Here is a 15,808-nt window from a genome sequence, read left to right as displayed (position 1 = left end):
TGGGGGATCCCCCACCTGGGGACCTGGGATCCCTAGTTACCCTGCCAAATATCAGACAGATAGAATAAATAAGTCCTCCTTTTTGAGGCAATGAAAGGCAATGTTCATGTTTAGCATTAAATAGGGTTGCCAGGTCCAGGTTGGGAAATTCCTGGAGATTTTGGGGGTGGAGCCTGGAGAGGGTGGGTTTTGGGAAGGGGAGGGGCCACAGCAGGGTATAATGCATTAGAGTCCACCCTCCAAAGCAGCCATTTCCTCCAGGGGAACTGATCTCTTTCACCTGGAGATCAGTTGTCATTCCAGGAGATCTCCAGCTACCACCTGGAGGCTGGCAACCCTAGCATTAAAGCCTATGGGAGAATTAATAGGAAACAGCAACACGTAAAGCAGCTTGACGAACTGGCAGCGCGGCTGCTTAGATTGAAGGACTTCCAGCACCATCTAGTTTGCTACTTGGTTGCGGCTGTTTTTTCAAAATTGCGCCTTTTTCTTCCTCTCCCAGATGTGCCCCCAACATGCTGCACGTTTCTCCCACCAATGCCAGAAGATCCCCTGCCCAGTCATGATGTGCTACGTTTGTGTGCAGATGTTAGACAAGATATTGTAATGTGTGTATGAAATGTATGCAGTGTTATTACTGGACTGTGTGTGATAAATAAGTAATTAAAATGTAAGTGTTGTGGTTGGGTGACAATTGGGGCACCCAGACATACAATACAGACTGACTTGCACAAGACAGACAAATCCCAAATTACTTGTAATTCCCAAAGAACCACAGCAGCTTTGGGATGGAGGGCACAATTAAAAATCAAAAAGGTCCAGTACATGCTCAGGCAATACAGCTACTGATAAAGTACTAATGAAGCAAATAAGACTAAGTAGGGGGTTAAATTTAAAAAAAGGCCTCCAAACAGCCAGAAGTCACAGGAGAAAGCAAGTCCGAAGTCAAGGTGAATTATAAAGAAGAGAAGGAAAGAGGGGAGGGGAATAAACCTCAAGTAATAACAGCAAAATGCTTCCGAAAGAAGGTAACACACACAAAACAGGACAAACTATTCAAGAGGAAAGCTAAGATAGTAAGAAAAGAATAATACACTGTAAAATACTACATAAGAAATGAACTCTATCTATCTCTCTGAACTGATTTCCTACGAACTGGCCCTCTTCAGAATGTGAAAACAACTCTTATCTGATTCAAAACCAAACCCCATATGGTTCAGGATTGGACTGCCTCTAGAGTTACCAGGCTTTGCATAGTGGCTCGGGATCTCCTGGAATTATAACTGATCTCCAGGCCATTGAGATCAGTTTCCCTGGAGAAAATGGCTGCTTTGGAGGGTGGACTCTATGGCATTATAACGTGGTGAGATCTCTCTTCCCCCCCAAACCCCACCTGTCCAGGCTCCACCCCCCCCCAAAGTCTCCAAGAATTTCCCAACTTGGAGCTGGCAACCCTAACTACCTCACACATAGGCCGTTTCCACACGGCTTACCTCAACCCGGAACGCTGCGCAACATGCCGGAAAAAAGCGGAAGGTTGTGTTTTCTCGCGCGAGAAAACGCAACCTTCCGCTTTTTTCCGGCATGTTGCACAGCTTTCCGGGTTGAAGTAAGCCATGCAGAAACGGCCATATATGTAATCTTAGTGGCTACGATCTGCAATCAGTCAAGAAGACCCATAGGCTTTCTCCCCTTCCCCCTAAGGAACACAGCTTTATGCCCTTATTAGGAAAACACATCAGACAAAGGAGACAGGCCAGGTCAGACAGACAGAAAAGTTGCTCAACCGAAATGAAAGAATCATGGCCCTTTTCACACTGCTTACTTGCTCCCGGGACGTTGCAAAATATCGTGCAAAAAACACGGAAGATAGCGTCTTCTCGCGAGAGTTTTGCGCGTAAGCAGTGTGAAAAGGGCCCATGTTTTTATTGATGTTATACTACAATTACAAAACATCTCATTTTCATAATCACTGTAATTAATAATAAAAGAAATGCACATGTCTACTACATAGTTCACTCAATGAACATTGGTCTATCAAACTGTGAGAATCTATTTGTAGTATCTGATTGTCTCCACTATCACCGACTATTTACAAGGAAGATACTTCATGAGGTTATGTTTCAACTGGTGGCTCTACTTCTGAGTGTGTAACAGCTGGTGGTCTCTATGAGTCTTTCTACACGAGATGACTTGGTGCATGTTTGTCAAGTGTAGGGAGACGTGATGTTAGCCAGGAAGCGTAATTTTAAAAGACAGAGCAGTCGGAGATCACTCCTCAGAGGGTTTGTTAAATTTATCTTCACCTCCCCAAGTCTCTGTCAATTTCACCTCTCCAGTCTAAAACTGTGGGGGATCACAGCAAGGAATGGAAATGGGCTGAAGCTGCTTTCCAGAGCTGGGCTTGGACCTGGAGAGATTATAATGGGCTGAAGTTTCCCTTCTGGCATTTCACAGCCCTTTCACACAGCTCCAGTGTATAGCAAAGCCTTTGCCCTGCCACTGGCTCTGTCTTTTTAAACTACCCTTCCCAGCTTACATTGCATCTCCCGACACATGTTCTTCATGTGACAGATGTCTTGTATAGAGAGACTCTATATTTCAATAACATCTTGTAGCCCTAGAACTAAGGGAAATAATGGAACATGTAATGGAGGTCCCATGAAGATTCATCACCACTGCCTCCAGGTAAAAGAAAAGAAGGGGCTTGGGCAGCATCCATTAAGCCTGAACCCAGAAGTTCCCCTCTTCAGCCAATCCCCTGACTTTATGCTGCCTCATAAAGCAAGAGCTTCTGTGTGGTCTAATAGTCCAGGCATCCAAGAGAGAGAAAACAAGTGGCTCTGGGGCTCCTAATCCCGATCATGGCTAAGCCGTTTAACCTCCTGTAGTTCAGTGAGCTCAGCTGGAAATATGGGTGGATCCCACTTAAAACCAGATGCTACCTCTGAGCTGAGTTTTCCTAGGTAAATACATAGCAAGAGAGCTGCCTTTTGGCAGAGATTTGGTTTTTCCAGTTTTTATATGGAAAAGAATGTAAAAACGTAGCAGTGCGTCTTGAAATATATAGCAAGCACCAGCATAATTTCATGCTAATAAAATGGTACATTAATCAGCAGCATTAAATCATAAAGGAATACAAAGAATTTCCATTATCTAAGAAATGGCATGCATCTGAAGGAGCACATTGGTTTCCCATCAGCTATTGTGTATCAAGCAAGGAAAACGTGAACAGGGATTATGTACAAAGATTAACAATTGGGACCCATGAAGATGGGTGGCCATATTAGTCTGTCTGTAGCAGTGGAAAAGAGCAAGAATCCAGTAGCACCTATAAGACTAACAAAACTACTGGTAGGGTATGAGTTTTCGTGAGCCACAGTCCATTTCTTCAGAATTGGGGCCAAGGCGGGAAAATGGGCATATTACCAAATCTGTGTGATGCCCATGCGGACTTTCAGTAGAGAGGTTCTGGGAGTTCTGTGCTGGAAACTTAAATCTCAGGCATGTGAAGGACCGATTAAGAGTGGGGCAAAGGTCCTCGTGGAGAACGGGTTCAACCTGTTCCCCTTGTGCCATTTTCCCACCTGAAATAACCCCAGGGAGCCAGTATTTGGTCACCGGAGAAACTTACATGTGCTGATGGCTACACATACATTTCCTCAGTGGGGAAAACTGAAGTTTCCCAGGGTTGGGGATACAGTTCAGGAAAGACCACCTGCTCTTCTTCTCCATTTGCACCGTGTTCCCGATCTGAATTGGGCTTGCACGTGTCTGGGATTTACGTTCCAAGCATGGAACATCCAGGGCATATCTCATTCAAAGTTCTCTTGGTGGACTTTGGTACATGAGAAACAGCACCAGGGCCGATTCCAGACGGCGCCCTGCCTCGCGAAACGTCGCACGTCGTTGCGCAGAAAACGCGAAATAGCGCGTTTTCTTGCGCGAGTTTTGCGTGACGTCACGCAAAACTCGCGCGAGAAAACGCGATATTTCGCGTTTTCTGTGCGACGACGCGCGACGTTTCGCGAGGCAGGGCGCCGTCTGGAATCGGCCCAGGAGAGCAGCTCTCTGCAACCAACGTAAAAAGTCCTCTCTGGACAGTACTGAGACCCATTTAGATGCAAAAGTTGCCACTGGTACAAGTTCACCTGTCCTCTTTCACCTCCTTTGTGCACAGAATTCACGTGGCATAGCTGAACCTGGCGAGGGAATCAAAGAACGCTGCAAGTAATGTGGGAATCTGCCCAAAGACCCTTAAATTACACCACAGGGGCTAAAGATCAATGTGGACAATAGACACATAGTAGTCAGGTGAACCATAACGCTTCTCAGTCCCCATTATCAAAGTATACATTGTCATCTATGGTGCATTAGTAGTTGTGCAATAACACATCGCATATATGCTACAGTCATGGAGTCGGAACATATGAAGCCCTTCATACTTTTCTGCGTGTTGCCTTTCCAGACAAAAGAACGCCTGCTGACGATTCATAAACCTCTATCAAACCTTATTGCTAGACTGATAATGGGAAACTCCATTACAATCTGATCACATTATCAGATTCCACATGTTCCGGCATGTTGAACAGTGTGCAGTGCCAAAGCGTGGGCATTTAGGGCAGTCACCCCTATTCTGTCGAGTGATTTGTCAAAAGCAGTGCGAAAGTTGGCTACTCCCCAGAAAGCTGCCAGAGGCTGAACTGTTCAGGCAAGCCTCAAAGAGTCCAGTAATGTCAGGAAGGGATGCCGGAACGTTGCCTTCCTCAATGACACAGGGCAACTTCTGCTTAATTTAACCATCTGGATTTCTTTTACTGGGCTTATTTTCTACAGTCTGTCCTACAGCCACATCTGGCATGTCCCTCCTTCATCCTTTCTGGCATCTGATTATAGCTTACAGTCCTCTGAACACAGCAAGTTTGCATTTTTTCCATAATGCTCCCTTATCTTTTAAGGATACTGAGTAAAGTTTTACTTGACCTACAATTGACATTTATACTTCTTCAGTCCTCTTGAAAAGTATTGCAAGACATTAATTGCAATGGCTTATGTTTGTTTTAAGCAGATTTCATTCCCATGAGCAAACCTTTGGTGGTAAAATGCATTAATTCAGCATGCAGAAACTTTCGTGCGATCTTTACATGGTCCCCCGTTTTATCTGTTTGGATCCTCATAATGTTGTGGTTGCTCTTGTTGTTTTGGAAGGAGATTTCACAACATTTTCTAACATACACAGAATCTTTTACTCTCTGTTGGTTGCCCAGTGAGCTCTAGGACAGGGCACATTCTGAGAGATGGCTCACGAAGTAACCTGAATAACAACAAAAATGACAACATTTGATTTATATACCACCAGGGCTTTTTTTCTGGGAAAAGAGGTGGTGGAACTCAGTGGGTTGTTCTCAGCGAAAATGGTCACATGGCTGGTGGCCCTGCCTCCTGATCTCCAGACCGAGGGGAGTTGAGATTGCCCTCCGCGCCACTCGGTGGTGCGGAGGGCAATCTAAACTCCCCTCGGTCTGGAGATCAGGGGGCGGGGCCACCAGCCATGTGACCATTTTCAAGAGCTTCCACCACATTCCAGCTGAAAAAAAGTGCTGTATACCACCCTTCAGGTCAACTGAACACCCACTGGGAGCAGTTTAAAAAGTATGTTATTATTATCCTCAGAACAATCACCCTGTGAGGTGGGTGGGGCGGAGAGAGCTCTGGAAGAACTGTGACTGAGTCAAGGTCACCCAGCTGGCTTCAAGCAGAGGAGTGGGGAATCAAACTCAGTTCTCTAGATTACAGTCCTGCTGCTCTTAACCACGACTCCAAAGTAACCTGAATGAAGATTGTTGTTCTGTGAGGAGGAAATAACCCAAGTTCTCCAGATGTAGGCTAGGACATCCATATGGCTTATCTCCATGGTTGTTGTTCTCATAAATACCTGGCAGGCCTGACTCATGCTAAGCTTTTATGCCTAATGGTGGAATGCTGGATGGCTGTTCAAACTGTGTGCGGAATCAGAAGACCAGTTTGATTTTTTTGTAAATCTGTGTTCTGCCTTGTTTATGGTAGGCCATGTCTTTTTTTTGTTTGTATTTGTTTTCTTTTTTGGATGTCTTATGCTCTCTGACGTTATTGTTTTAGATTTTGTAATCCTCCTTGAGGTTTGGGCTATGAGAAATGTAAGTGGACTATGAGAAAAGTAAGTAAACAAGAATGGCTAATCTGATCTTATCAGATCTTGGAAGTAAGTGGGGTCAACCCTTGTTAGTACTTGGTTGCGAGACCACCAAGGAAGTCCACGCAGAGGCAGGCAATAGCAAACCATTTTGAAGTCTCTCGTCTTGAAAACCCTGTGGGACCACCATAAGTCTGCTATGACTTGACTGCAGTTTACACCCACCCACTCAAATAAATAAATAAAAATACACTGGCAACAATATTTAGTAATGTGAGAGTATATTTCTCTTTAAGAAAGGGAGTATGCTGTTGCTTTTTAAAGAAATCTGTTGCATTAAAGTACTAGAGAACGTTAAACAGAGATTAGTGACTAGTTACAGAGGTGAAAATAATAAAGAAAGCTCTGAGAGAGCTGTGACTGACCTAAGGTCACCCAGCTGGCTTCAAACAGAGAAATGGGGAATCAAACCGAGTTCTCCAGATTAGAGTCCTGCCACTCTTAACCGCTACACCAAACGGGCTCTCAATAGCAATAATATTTGATTTATATACTGTCCTTTAGGACAACTTAATGCCATACCCTAGCTTTGGTCTGGTGTGCCTAGGAGGCCTCCCAATGGTGAAAATCCTCCTGATGCCGCAGGCAATGAAAGAATAATCTAATTCTGCATTTCATCAGTCTAAATATCTACCCACCTGTCTTTTTACTCACTCAGATGGGTGGAGTTCTAAGATCACATAGAGGGCTGAGATCTTCCATCACTTTAATATGTAAGAATAATAGCAGGATGGCCTGATTGTTTTCACAAAATTTCTATTTGCCCAGATTAAAAAAAAAACATATAAGTACCAATATTAGGAAAAGTGGAAAGCAGTAGGAAAAGAGGAAGACTCAAAATGAGATGGCTTGACTCAGTAAAGGAAGCCACGGCCTCCAGTTTGCAAGATCTGAGCAAGTCTGTTACTGATGGGACATTTTCATTGAATGAGTTCTGTCATTCATAAGGTCGCCATAGGTTGGCAGTGACTTGATGGCACATAACACAGGTACCAATATATGTTTCCCTTATCAGAACAGCTGTAGGTGTGTGTGTGTGTGTGCACACATGCATGCATGCAAAGAAGTGCTATATACCGAGAAATTAGCAGGGAACAGGTAAATCCCCCCCCCCTCTCCAGCTCTCTAGACCAGATCCAATTTGGGCTCCACCACGGCTACCATTAATAGAGACAGGAAACCTCTATCTTGGGAGGACAAGGAAGGAAAGGAAGCCTGAACCACTCATCCCACTCTCCGTGTGTCTATCTACACGAGACACCTCAGCACTTGTCCGTCAAGTGTAGCTAGAGGCAATGTCAACAAGGAAGTGTAGTTTAAAAAGACAGAGCCAAAGGCTCAACTTCATCTCTCTACAAGAGAGATGAGAAGATGAAATTAAACCCTCTGAGGAGCGATCTCTGCTGGCTATGTCTTTTTAAACGACCCTCCTGTAGAGAGGTGAAATTGACAGAGCCTTCAGAGAGGCAAAGATGAAATTAAGAAACCCTCTGAGGAACAACCTTCCATCTTTTTAAACTACGCTTCCCAGCTATCATGGCATCTCCCTACACTTGAGCATCCCTGTGTAAGATGTCTCATGTAGATAGACTTACACACAGGGATGCGCAAGTGAAAGATCTTATACTTGTTCTCCCATTGTGGATACACATGCACTGCTAAAGAAACAGAGTACACTTGAATATAAGACCACACAGAGTCTCTCTACACGTTACTAAGTACCTAGGGACACTCAAGTGCAGGACTGTATGTCTAGTCCTCAATTTGCGTGCAGGCTGCTCTTGCTCAGTGCATGTGAATGCCGATTTTATGAGAGCTCCCTTTGTGCGACTGCATCTGCAAGTGATTCTGGAGGGCAAAGTGCCAATTCCTCTCTGTTTTTGCTGTGAGAACAAGTACTGTAGGCTCCTTTGAATTGCCAATTTGCATTTTGTCAAGCTGCATTTTAATGAATGGATGTGGGGGAAACTGGGTTACTTTTAGCAGTTGATATCAGCAGCAACTGATATCAATGACGTGAATGTGTTCATGCAGAGCAAATTGAAGTGAGTGCATGGAAAGTTGGATGGGGGACACATGAAATGAGATTCCCTTAAGTGTCCCTAGGTACTTAGTAACATGTAGAGAGACTTACAGAAAGTAAGTCACTTGAGCATCCCCATGTAAGATGTTTTGTGTAGAGAGATGTTGTAAGCCTTCTTCTTCTGAGCAGGGTATAGTAGGACTCAGATATGCAGCCCTATAATAGAATTCATTGTGGGTTTGATTCAACTACTACTACTACTACTACTACTACTACTACTACTACTACTACTACTACTACTACTACTAACCAGCCATTTACCCAACATGTCATTCAACACTCGTTTCTTACACATTTTAAAATACATTCCTAGTTATATCATGATTTTTCCATGGGAAAAAGATTCCACAGAGGAGTTATTGTTTGAGAAAGCAGGAACTGCATCTGTTTCCAACTCTCTCTTCTCTTTGTCGAATCTGGAAGTCATTAGTGGAAGTCATCATCTAGTGCAACAGTCTGCCAATTTTTTCAGTGTCATTTCTGTATTCTCTCTGTAGTAGGGAGTCCGTACCTGGCTATGCCATAGGAAGAATTCCAATTTATCTGGGGTCCAAGCTCCAGGGTACATTTTATTTTTAATTTAGAGATTTTTTTTAATCCAATTTTTCTCCAAGGAGCTTGGGGTGGAGGTAGATTAGGCTGAGAAAGAATGGCCGGCCCCCAGTCACCCACTTAATTTTCATGGCAAGCAGGGATTTTGAACCTGACTGTTCCCAGGTCCTAGTCCAAAACGCTTAAGAGCTACATCGCACTGGCTTTTTGACTATTATATCACATAATAGTTAACTCAGCTTCGGGGCATGAAATGTTCCAGCTGCATTCAGCTCTGCAACAAAAGATGGATGATAATTCATCTGTCCAATGTCCAGAACTGAATGGTGGATTTACAATGAAATCCTAAGCAGAGTTACTCCATTCTAAGCCCATTGAAATCAACAGGCATAGACTGCATTAACTCTGTTTAGGATTTCACTGTAAGTCATCCAGGCCTGTGTTTAGTAGCTGCCAGTTTTACTTGCCAAAGAAAACAGCCTGGGCAATCATATATCACAAAACTGTAATATTCACTATACCATAGTCGTTTCTAGTGTTGGCACATATAGTATGGGCAATGTTAATATGCTTTCAGGAGTAATAGCATAGGGCTAGAGCAGCGCCCACAAAGATCCCAAACCAGTTCTCATTAGATCAACTTCCAATCATTTAAGAATATTATTATTCAATAATTAATTAATCATTATTAATAATTACCATCTGATAATTCAATATTCAATAATTATTCAGTTATTCAATATTTTTTTATTATTCAACATTTATACTTAAACATGTTTAGTATGAATGTAATTGCTTTCTAGCTAATTATTTAAAGTACTGGTGTTAAGCCTAATACAACCCACTACAAGGATATTTAAGGTAATATCTAGTAAAGTGTAAACTTCCCCATACAATGTCATGCCTCTAACAGTTTGTGTTGTCAGAGAGCTTTCTGATGCGTTCTTTTCCAGTTCTGTAATCCTAGTCCTATTGCATTATTTACTGGCAGTCACTGCCAGTCACTGAATTGTCTTTCATATTTTGTAATCCCTCTTGACTCTCAGTGAGAAAGGCGGACTATAAATGATGTTGATATGGATAATATTGTTACATCCTTGTGTTACAAGCCTGTAACACCCTGTGTAGTTTCTAGTGTGGAACGCAGTTGTGTTACAAATAAAAGATTTCCAAGTGGTCTCCAGTACAGATCTTTTTAAAAAGTTACTATAATTAAACAATCAATTTCCTCAGAACAACTAGAATCAATACAGAACCAACCCAAACATTCAGATGTCCAACAGCACCACCTACTGGTAGGTATGTTATATAACCACTACAATACCAAACTAGTCCCTAGATGGACTGTGGGAGGGTTGCCTGCTCTGGGCTGAGATTTGAGGGTGGAGCCTGGGACAGGCCGGGTCTGGGGAGAGGAGGGACCTCAGCAAGGCATAATGCCATAGAGTCCACCCTCCAAAGCAGCTGTTTTCTCAAGGGGAACCAATCTCTGCAACCTGAAAATCAGTTGTAATTCTGAGAAATCTCCAGCTCTCGCCTGGATGTTGGTAACCACAATATGTGAAAAACACCTGCAACTCTGGTTCCCCTCCCCATGATATTTCTTGCAACAGACCCAGATTTTTGCACTGCATTGTTCCATGTTTTCCCAATTCCTGCCAAAGGCAGCCCATGATGTGGAGAAGATGCAAAGGAGCTGATCATCGAGATATTGCAAGGTTCGGCTAGACGCTACAAAATGGGAGAGGGAAGCTACGCCATTTGTGTCATTTCTGTATCAACTCTGAGAGGCCCCTGGTCAAAATGCCTTGGGATACTGAGTCCAGAAACAATGACTGCGAGGAACAGCACCTTGTCCATAACGGCAATCCTGCAGTGAAACTTAAGCAATCTAAAGACAAACAAGAGGGGAACATGTTAAGGCCTATAAGCTCTGTGTGCTCCCTAGGAGTACGATTAAGTAGCTGTGTAGTTTCCATTGTGGAACTTGATATTTCAGCCTCCTTAAACATGTCCTTCTGAATTATTTTTCTCTGGTTTTTGATGATATTTTAAACGGTTTTACAGTTTATAATGGCAATCTGTTAAGAACCCACGATGGCTACAAAAGTAACATATCAAAATAAATAAATAAATTCTTGTTTCCAAAGTTGGCATGTTTTCTATGGTCACAAAATAAAGGTATTTTCCGAAGGTTGCAGAGACTTGTTTTGGGGACCCCTTCACAAAAGTGTTGGGCCTGAATCGGATCCCGCAATCTTAAAAGCCTATGCAGTGTGGTGGTTAGTGAAGTTCAAATTCCGACTCTACCATGGCAGCTTGCTGGATGCCTTTAGGCCCATCACACACACTCAGCCTAACCTACCTTACAAGGTTGTTGTGAAGAGGAGAATAATATAACTTGCTTTGGATCCCCATTGGGGAGGAAGGAGGGGTATATAGGAACCACATGACCCATTTAAACCAACCATAATATACCCAGGGCGTTTTTTCTGGGAAAAGAGGTGATGGAACTCAGTGGTGGAACTCAGGACTGCAACATGACGTCACTTTGCGTCAGCTGGAACAAGGGAGTTTTTTAAAGCTTAAATCACCTGCGGTGAAAATGGTCACATGGCCGGTGGCCCCGCCCCCTGATCTCCAGACAGAGGGGAGTTTAGATTGCCCTCTGCACCAGTGGTGCAGAGGGCAATCTAAACTCCCCTCTGTCTGGAGATCAGGGGGCGGGGCCACCGGCCATGTGACCATTTTGAAGAGGTGCCGGAACTCCGTTCCACCGCGTTCCCGCTAAAAAAAAGCCCTGAGCATACCCATTTATTTCTAAATAAATGGGTGTGCAAAGTAAAGGTGTGCAAAGTAAAGGAGGCAGTCTTGTGGAAACTGAGGAAGCTGGCTGGCCTTCTGTGTGCCAGGAAAGAAGCTTAAAAGATTCTAACTTCCTGTGACAGCCCTCCTCAAGTATCCTCTCAGATTATCACACTGGCTGCCTCTGGGCCTGCCACACACGCAGCAAAGGTTCCTGTTAGGAGTGACCAGGAAAGAAACATTTAGCTCCCAGCAGCTGGCTCTCCAACGCCCCCATGCTTTTGGCAGGCCTGGGCAGAATCCCACATTAAATAAAGACATTATGACAAACCATGAAACAAATACTTTTGGAGCAGCTGATCACATCCTTAGATAATCATCCGAAGAAACAAGCTGGTGTTCCTACGGAAAGCGAGGCTACAGCTTTGCTTTACCAGGACTCACAAGTCGCACACATGCTCGCTTCAGATGCCACAGCCAGAAGAACTTTTGCTGATATTTTAAATAGTTGAGCAGAACCCATGATGTAGAAAGGTAATGTATTAAAAAACCCTCAGAAAAAATGCTCACAGAGGAGAGAACAACCGTGCGCACAAACTACAACTACGCCAACAAAAGAATTCACATTCTGGCCTGTCGAATCACCCTCATGTGTTCAGTTAGAAAGCTCTCTGCACGTAAGTTACGCTAGAAGAAATGTTGCAACGTTACTGGCTCACCCCGGGGTTTCCATAATAGAAACAAACAGACAATTGACATGTACTAACCTAACCCTTCAGACATCTCACCGGCAGCATGCTTTTTTATTTACTTTACAGTGAACTCTTGTGCTCCAAATCCCATTTCCTTCTTTCCATAAACTGATATTGTGTTTCCACTGTTGGGTTTCGTCTTCCCATTTCCAAACTGTGCTATCTGAAACATGCCTGGTGCAAAAAGCACATTCAAGAAGATTACATAAAAGTGCACCCTCTATGGATCTTTTTGCATAAAGTACAGAATCGGGGGAGGGGATGCTTGTTCTCCTTTAACACATTGAGCAGACTGTATATCTAACATTTTTTGCAAGTTGTAGGAAAAAATACGTGCACAAACCATGTTTAAAGCCCAATCCAGTAACTTGCAGGCAAGATCCAGTCCTTACTTGTGGTAAATCTCTACAATGTTTTAATTAAACACCAATCTGCATAAGGAAGGCTCTGACTGCTCCATTTGCCTTCCAGCCTGCCAGAACAAATTAAGACATCTGGCTTTGGGTGGGTGTTACAGCCAACTCGCCGAAGCCCCTTCCCCACCCCTTGCCCGTTATGCATATGACATTTGAATGGATGTTAATGGGCAGTCGACATGAGGGGTAATGGGAGCCACTGACATGCCACGAAGACAGCACCAAGACTTCTGACTTCCTGTCCTCAAACATCGAGGAATAAAATGCCACACCGCCCAGATAACAGGCAGAAGGGTGGGAAAACGGAATGCCAGAGAAGTCTGGATTCCATCAAGCCAAGTCACTTGGTAACGGGGAAGGAGAGGGGAGGACAGAGAGAGAAGCGGGCAAAAGCAAAGGAAGTTCTAATGTAATCCCCCTAAAAGAGAATCAAACAAATGTCGTCCAGGCAGTGCATAAGGACTCCACCCTTCCAAACTCTTGTGTTTACTTCTCTCTCTCTCTTTCTCAGCTCAGAAAGTTCAGGCTAGCCTCCAGCCCCCGAGATTGCATTTCAGTTTTTCATCTCAAGCACTTTCTTTTGTTGCAAACTTTCCACTCTCTCACACCCGGAGACAATGCCAAACAACAGGATTTATTCCTAAAGGCTCCACAGAGGAGTTTCTTTCTTTCTTTCTTTCTTTCTTTCTTTCTTTCTTTCTTTCTTTCTTTCTTTCTTTCTTTCTTTCTTTCTTTCTTTCTGGCAGTTCATTGTTCCTCCGCAGGTCTTCTGCATTTGCACCCAGAAGGCAAAAATCTCCCGTCCGTTAATCCACCTCTCTCTCTCTTTTTGTCCGCTGATCCATTTCCAAAGCCCCCTTCAGCCTTCTCCCCTCCTCCCACATTAAAACAAACAAACCACAGCCTGCGCATCTCCAGGGCTCCCCTATCCCCTTTAGTCCAAGCATGCAAAGGAAGCTCCGGCACTATAAAGAAAAACTCACCTCCTTCAAACTCTTCCTCTTCTTGGGCTCGTATCGTTCCCAAATGTCCCAGGAAAGCCAGAAGAGTGACAAACGTTCTCCTTCGGGTCCAGGTTGCCATCATGTCTAAATATTAGACGCACATACCCTCCTCTTAGACCAGGAAAAAGTGGCCCCCCCCAAAGGGTGAAAAAGTTATTCGAACACCATGAAGCCTCCCGCTCTTTGCCTTTCGCCTCTCACTGGCTTGGGACAAAAAGTCTGCAAGTTCTCTTTTTCCACAGTGCTGGGCCTGCTGCACAGTCGGCAATGCCTTTTTTTTCCCTCCCCCAAGTGATGCAGCTTTAAATAGGAAGAATGCTGCCTCCACTTCTTTTCCTGCCCCTTTTCAACTCCTTCAGGCTCATAATCGTCCAGTCCCTGGCAAGGAATAGCGTGATTGATGGTAAACAACCGAATCAAGACATGCTTCACTTTTATATGCACAGTTTTGCAGAAGGGGTGGGTGGGGGGTGGGAGGAAGGGCCCCTCCTTTTTCTTGCGGCTCTTGTTCAGGAAAAGGTCTCCTATGTAAAAACAAAATGACTGGGAGCAAAACACAGTTGGCTGAGAGGAGATGTTTCTACTCCCTCTTAGAAGCCACAGAGGGGAGGGGATGCTAAAAGCGTTCTTTAAGAGTAACGGGCCACGGAAAAGGAACCTGCCCCCCTCTTGGATTCTGGGAGGATGTGTCCTTATACGCTGTTTAACTATTCCTCTTCCCCTTGGGCTGCTGCATTCTCTAAGAGTGCCTTCTAGATGACTATTGCAGCCAACATTCCCCGTTCATGGTGGTAAGAGTATCGTGGCTGAAATTCCAGGCCCTTGTTGCTTAGACAGACTGTCCTCAGATACGGTGGACCAGGCCATCCTGCTGAGACACTGGAAGACAGAAGTAGGCATCAAGCATCACTTCGCAGATCAGACGGAGATTGTTGTAGTTGGAGACCAGTTGGGAGTTGTCCAGCGTGATAACACAAGGCTCAGTTCTAACCGCCATGTTGTTCAGTCTTTACATGAATAATTACAATAACAACAACATTCAATTTATATACCGCCTTTCAGGGCAACTTAATGCCCATTCAGAGCGGTTTACAAAGCATGTCATTATTATTGTTGTTATTACAAAACACCCTGTGAGGTGGGTGGGGCTGAGAGAGCTCCAGAGAGCTGTGACTAGCCCAAGGTCACCCCGCTGGCTTCAAGTGGAGGAGTGGGGAGAGTCCCATGCTCTTAACCACTACACCAAACTGGCTCTCTTATGAAGGGCATAAGAGATTAACGAACGGTAGACTTTTGCCTTCTGTGCAATGTTCTGCAAATGCAGAAGATCTCTGGACGAACAATGAACTGCCCCCAAAAAAGTTCATGTTGGAGTTGAGCACCATCAATATGCTGATCTCCGCTCTCTATTTCTTTGTCCAGGTTGCCTGGCACAGCTGTACAAGTCCTGAGCCGGTGCCTGGCTGCAGCGGTTAAATGGCTAAAGACAGACAATCTGAAACTGAATCCTGGTAAGGTGGATCAAGATGGTGTTGGAAATACAATGTCTTGTGTACAGAGAAGGCAGAAGACATAGAATACCTGCAGGGGACTGCAGGTCTGACAGTTAGATAGATAGCAGGATAAAATCCTTCTTTTCTTATCTCTTCTATCCTTGCATGTCTCCAGATTGGTATTCTTAGGCTACTTCCTGTTTCCTCCCAGAAGTCCCTCCTCCCTGTTTAGTGAAGCAGTTAGTATCTATTATGTTTCCCTCAGCTTTCTGTCAAAGTTGTAGTTCCTAAATAAACTCTCTTCATTCACTCCTTAATCAGATTCAAGATTATTCCTAAGACATACCAGAGCCTACAGATGGGTAGCCGTGTTAGTCTGTCTGTAGCAGCAGAAAAGAGCAGGAGTCCAGTAGCACTTATAAGACTAACAAAATGTGTGGTAGGGTAGGAGCTTTCATGAGTCACAGCTCA

At 44.1% G+C, this 15,808-nt stretch overlaps 1 protein-coding gene across 1 annotated transcript in view; it reads right to left on the bottom strand.

Annotated features, from left to right (window-relative positions):
- The window catches only part of COL5A2 (collagen type V alpha 2 chain), a 218,960-nt gene extending 204,747 nt beyond the window's left edge, over positions 1–14,213 (bottom strand). The window contains exon 1 of the mRNA XM_054972743.1: positions 13,824–14,213. Coding sequence (XP_054828718.1) covers positions 13,824–13,926 — 103 coding nt within the window. The 5' untranslated portion in view covers positions 13,927–14,213. The remainder of the gene's footprint in view (positions 1–13,823) is intronic.
- Between the last annotated feature and the right edge of the window lie 1,595 nt (positions 14,214–15,808).

The sequence above is a fragment of the Eublepharis macularius genome, chromosome 2 (genome assembly GCF_028583425.1).
Source record: "Eublepharis macularius isolate TG4126 chromosome 2, MPM_Emac_v1.0, whole genome shotgun sequence".
Classification (NCBI taxonomy): Eukaryota; Metazoa; Chordata; class Lepidosauria; order Squamata; family Eublepharidae; genus Eublepharis; species Eublepharis macularius.
The sequence above is the reverse complement of the archived record's forward strand: the minus strand, read 5'-3'. Positions and strand labels throughout refer to the sequence as shown.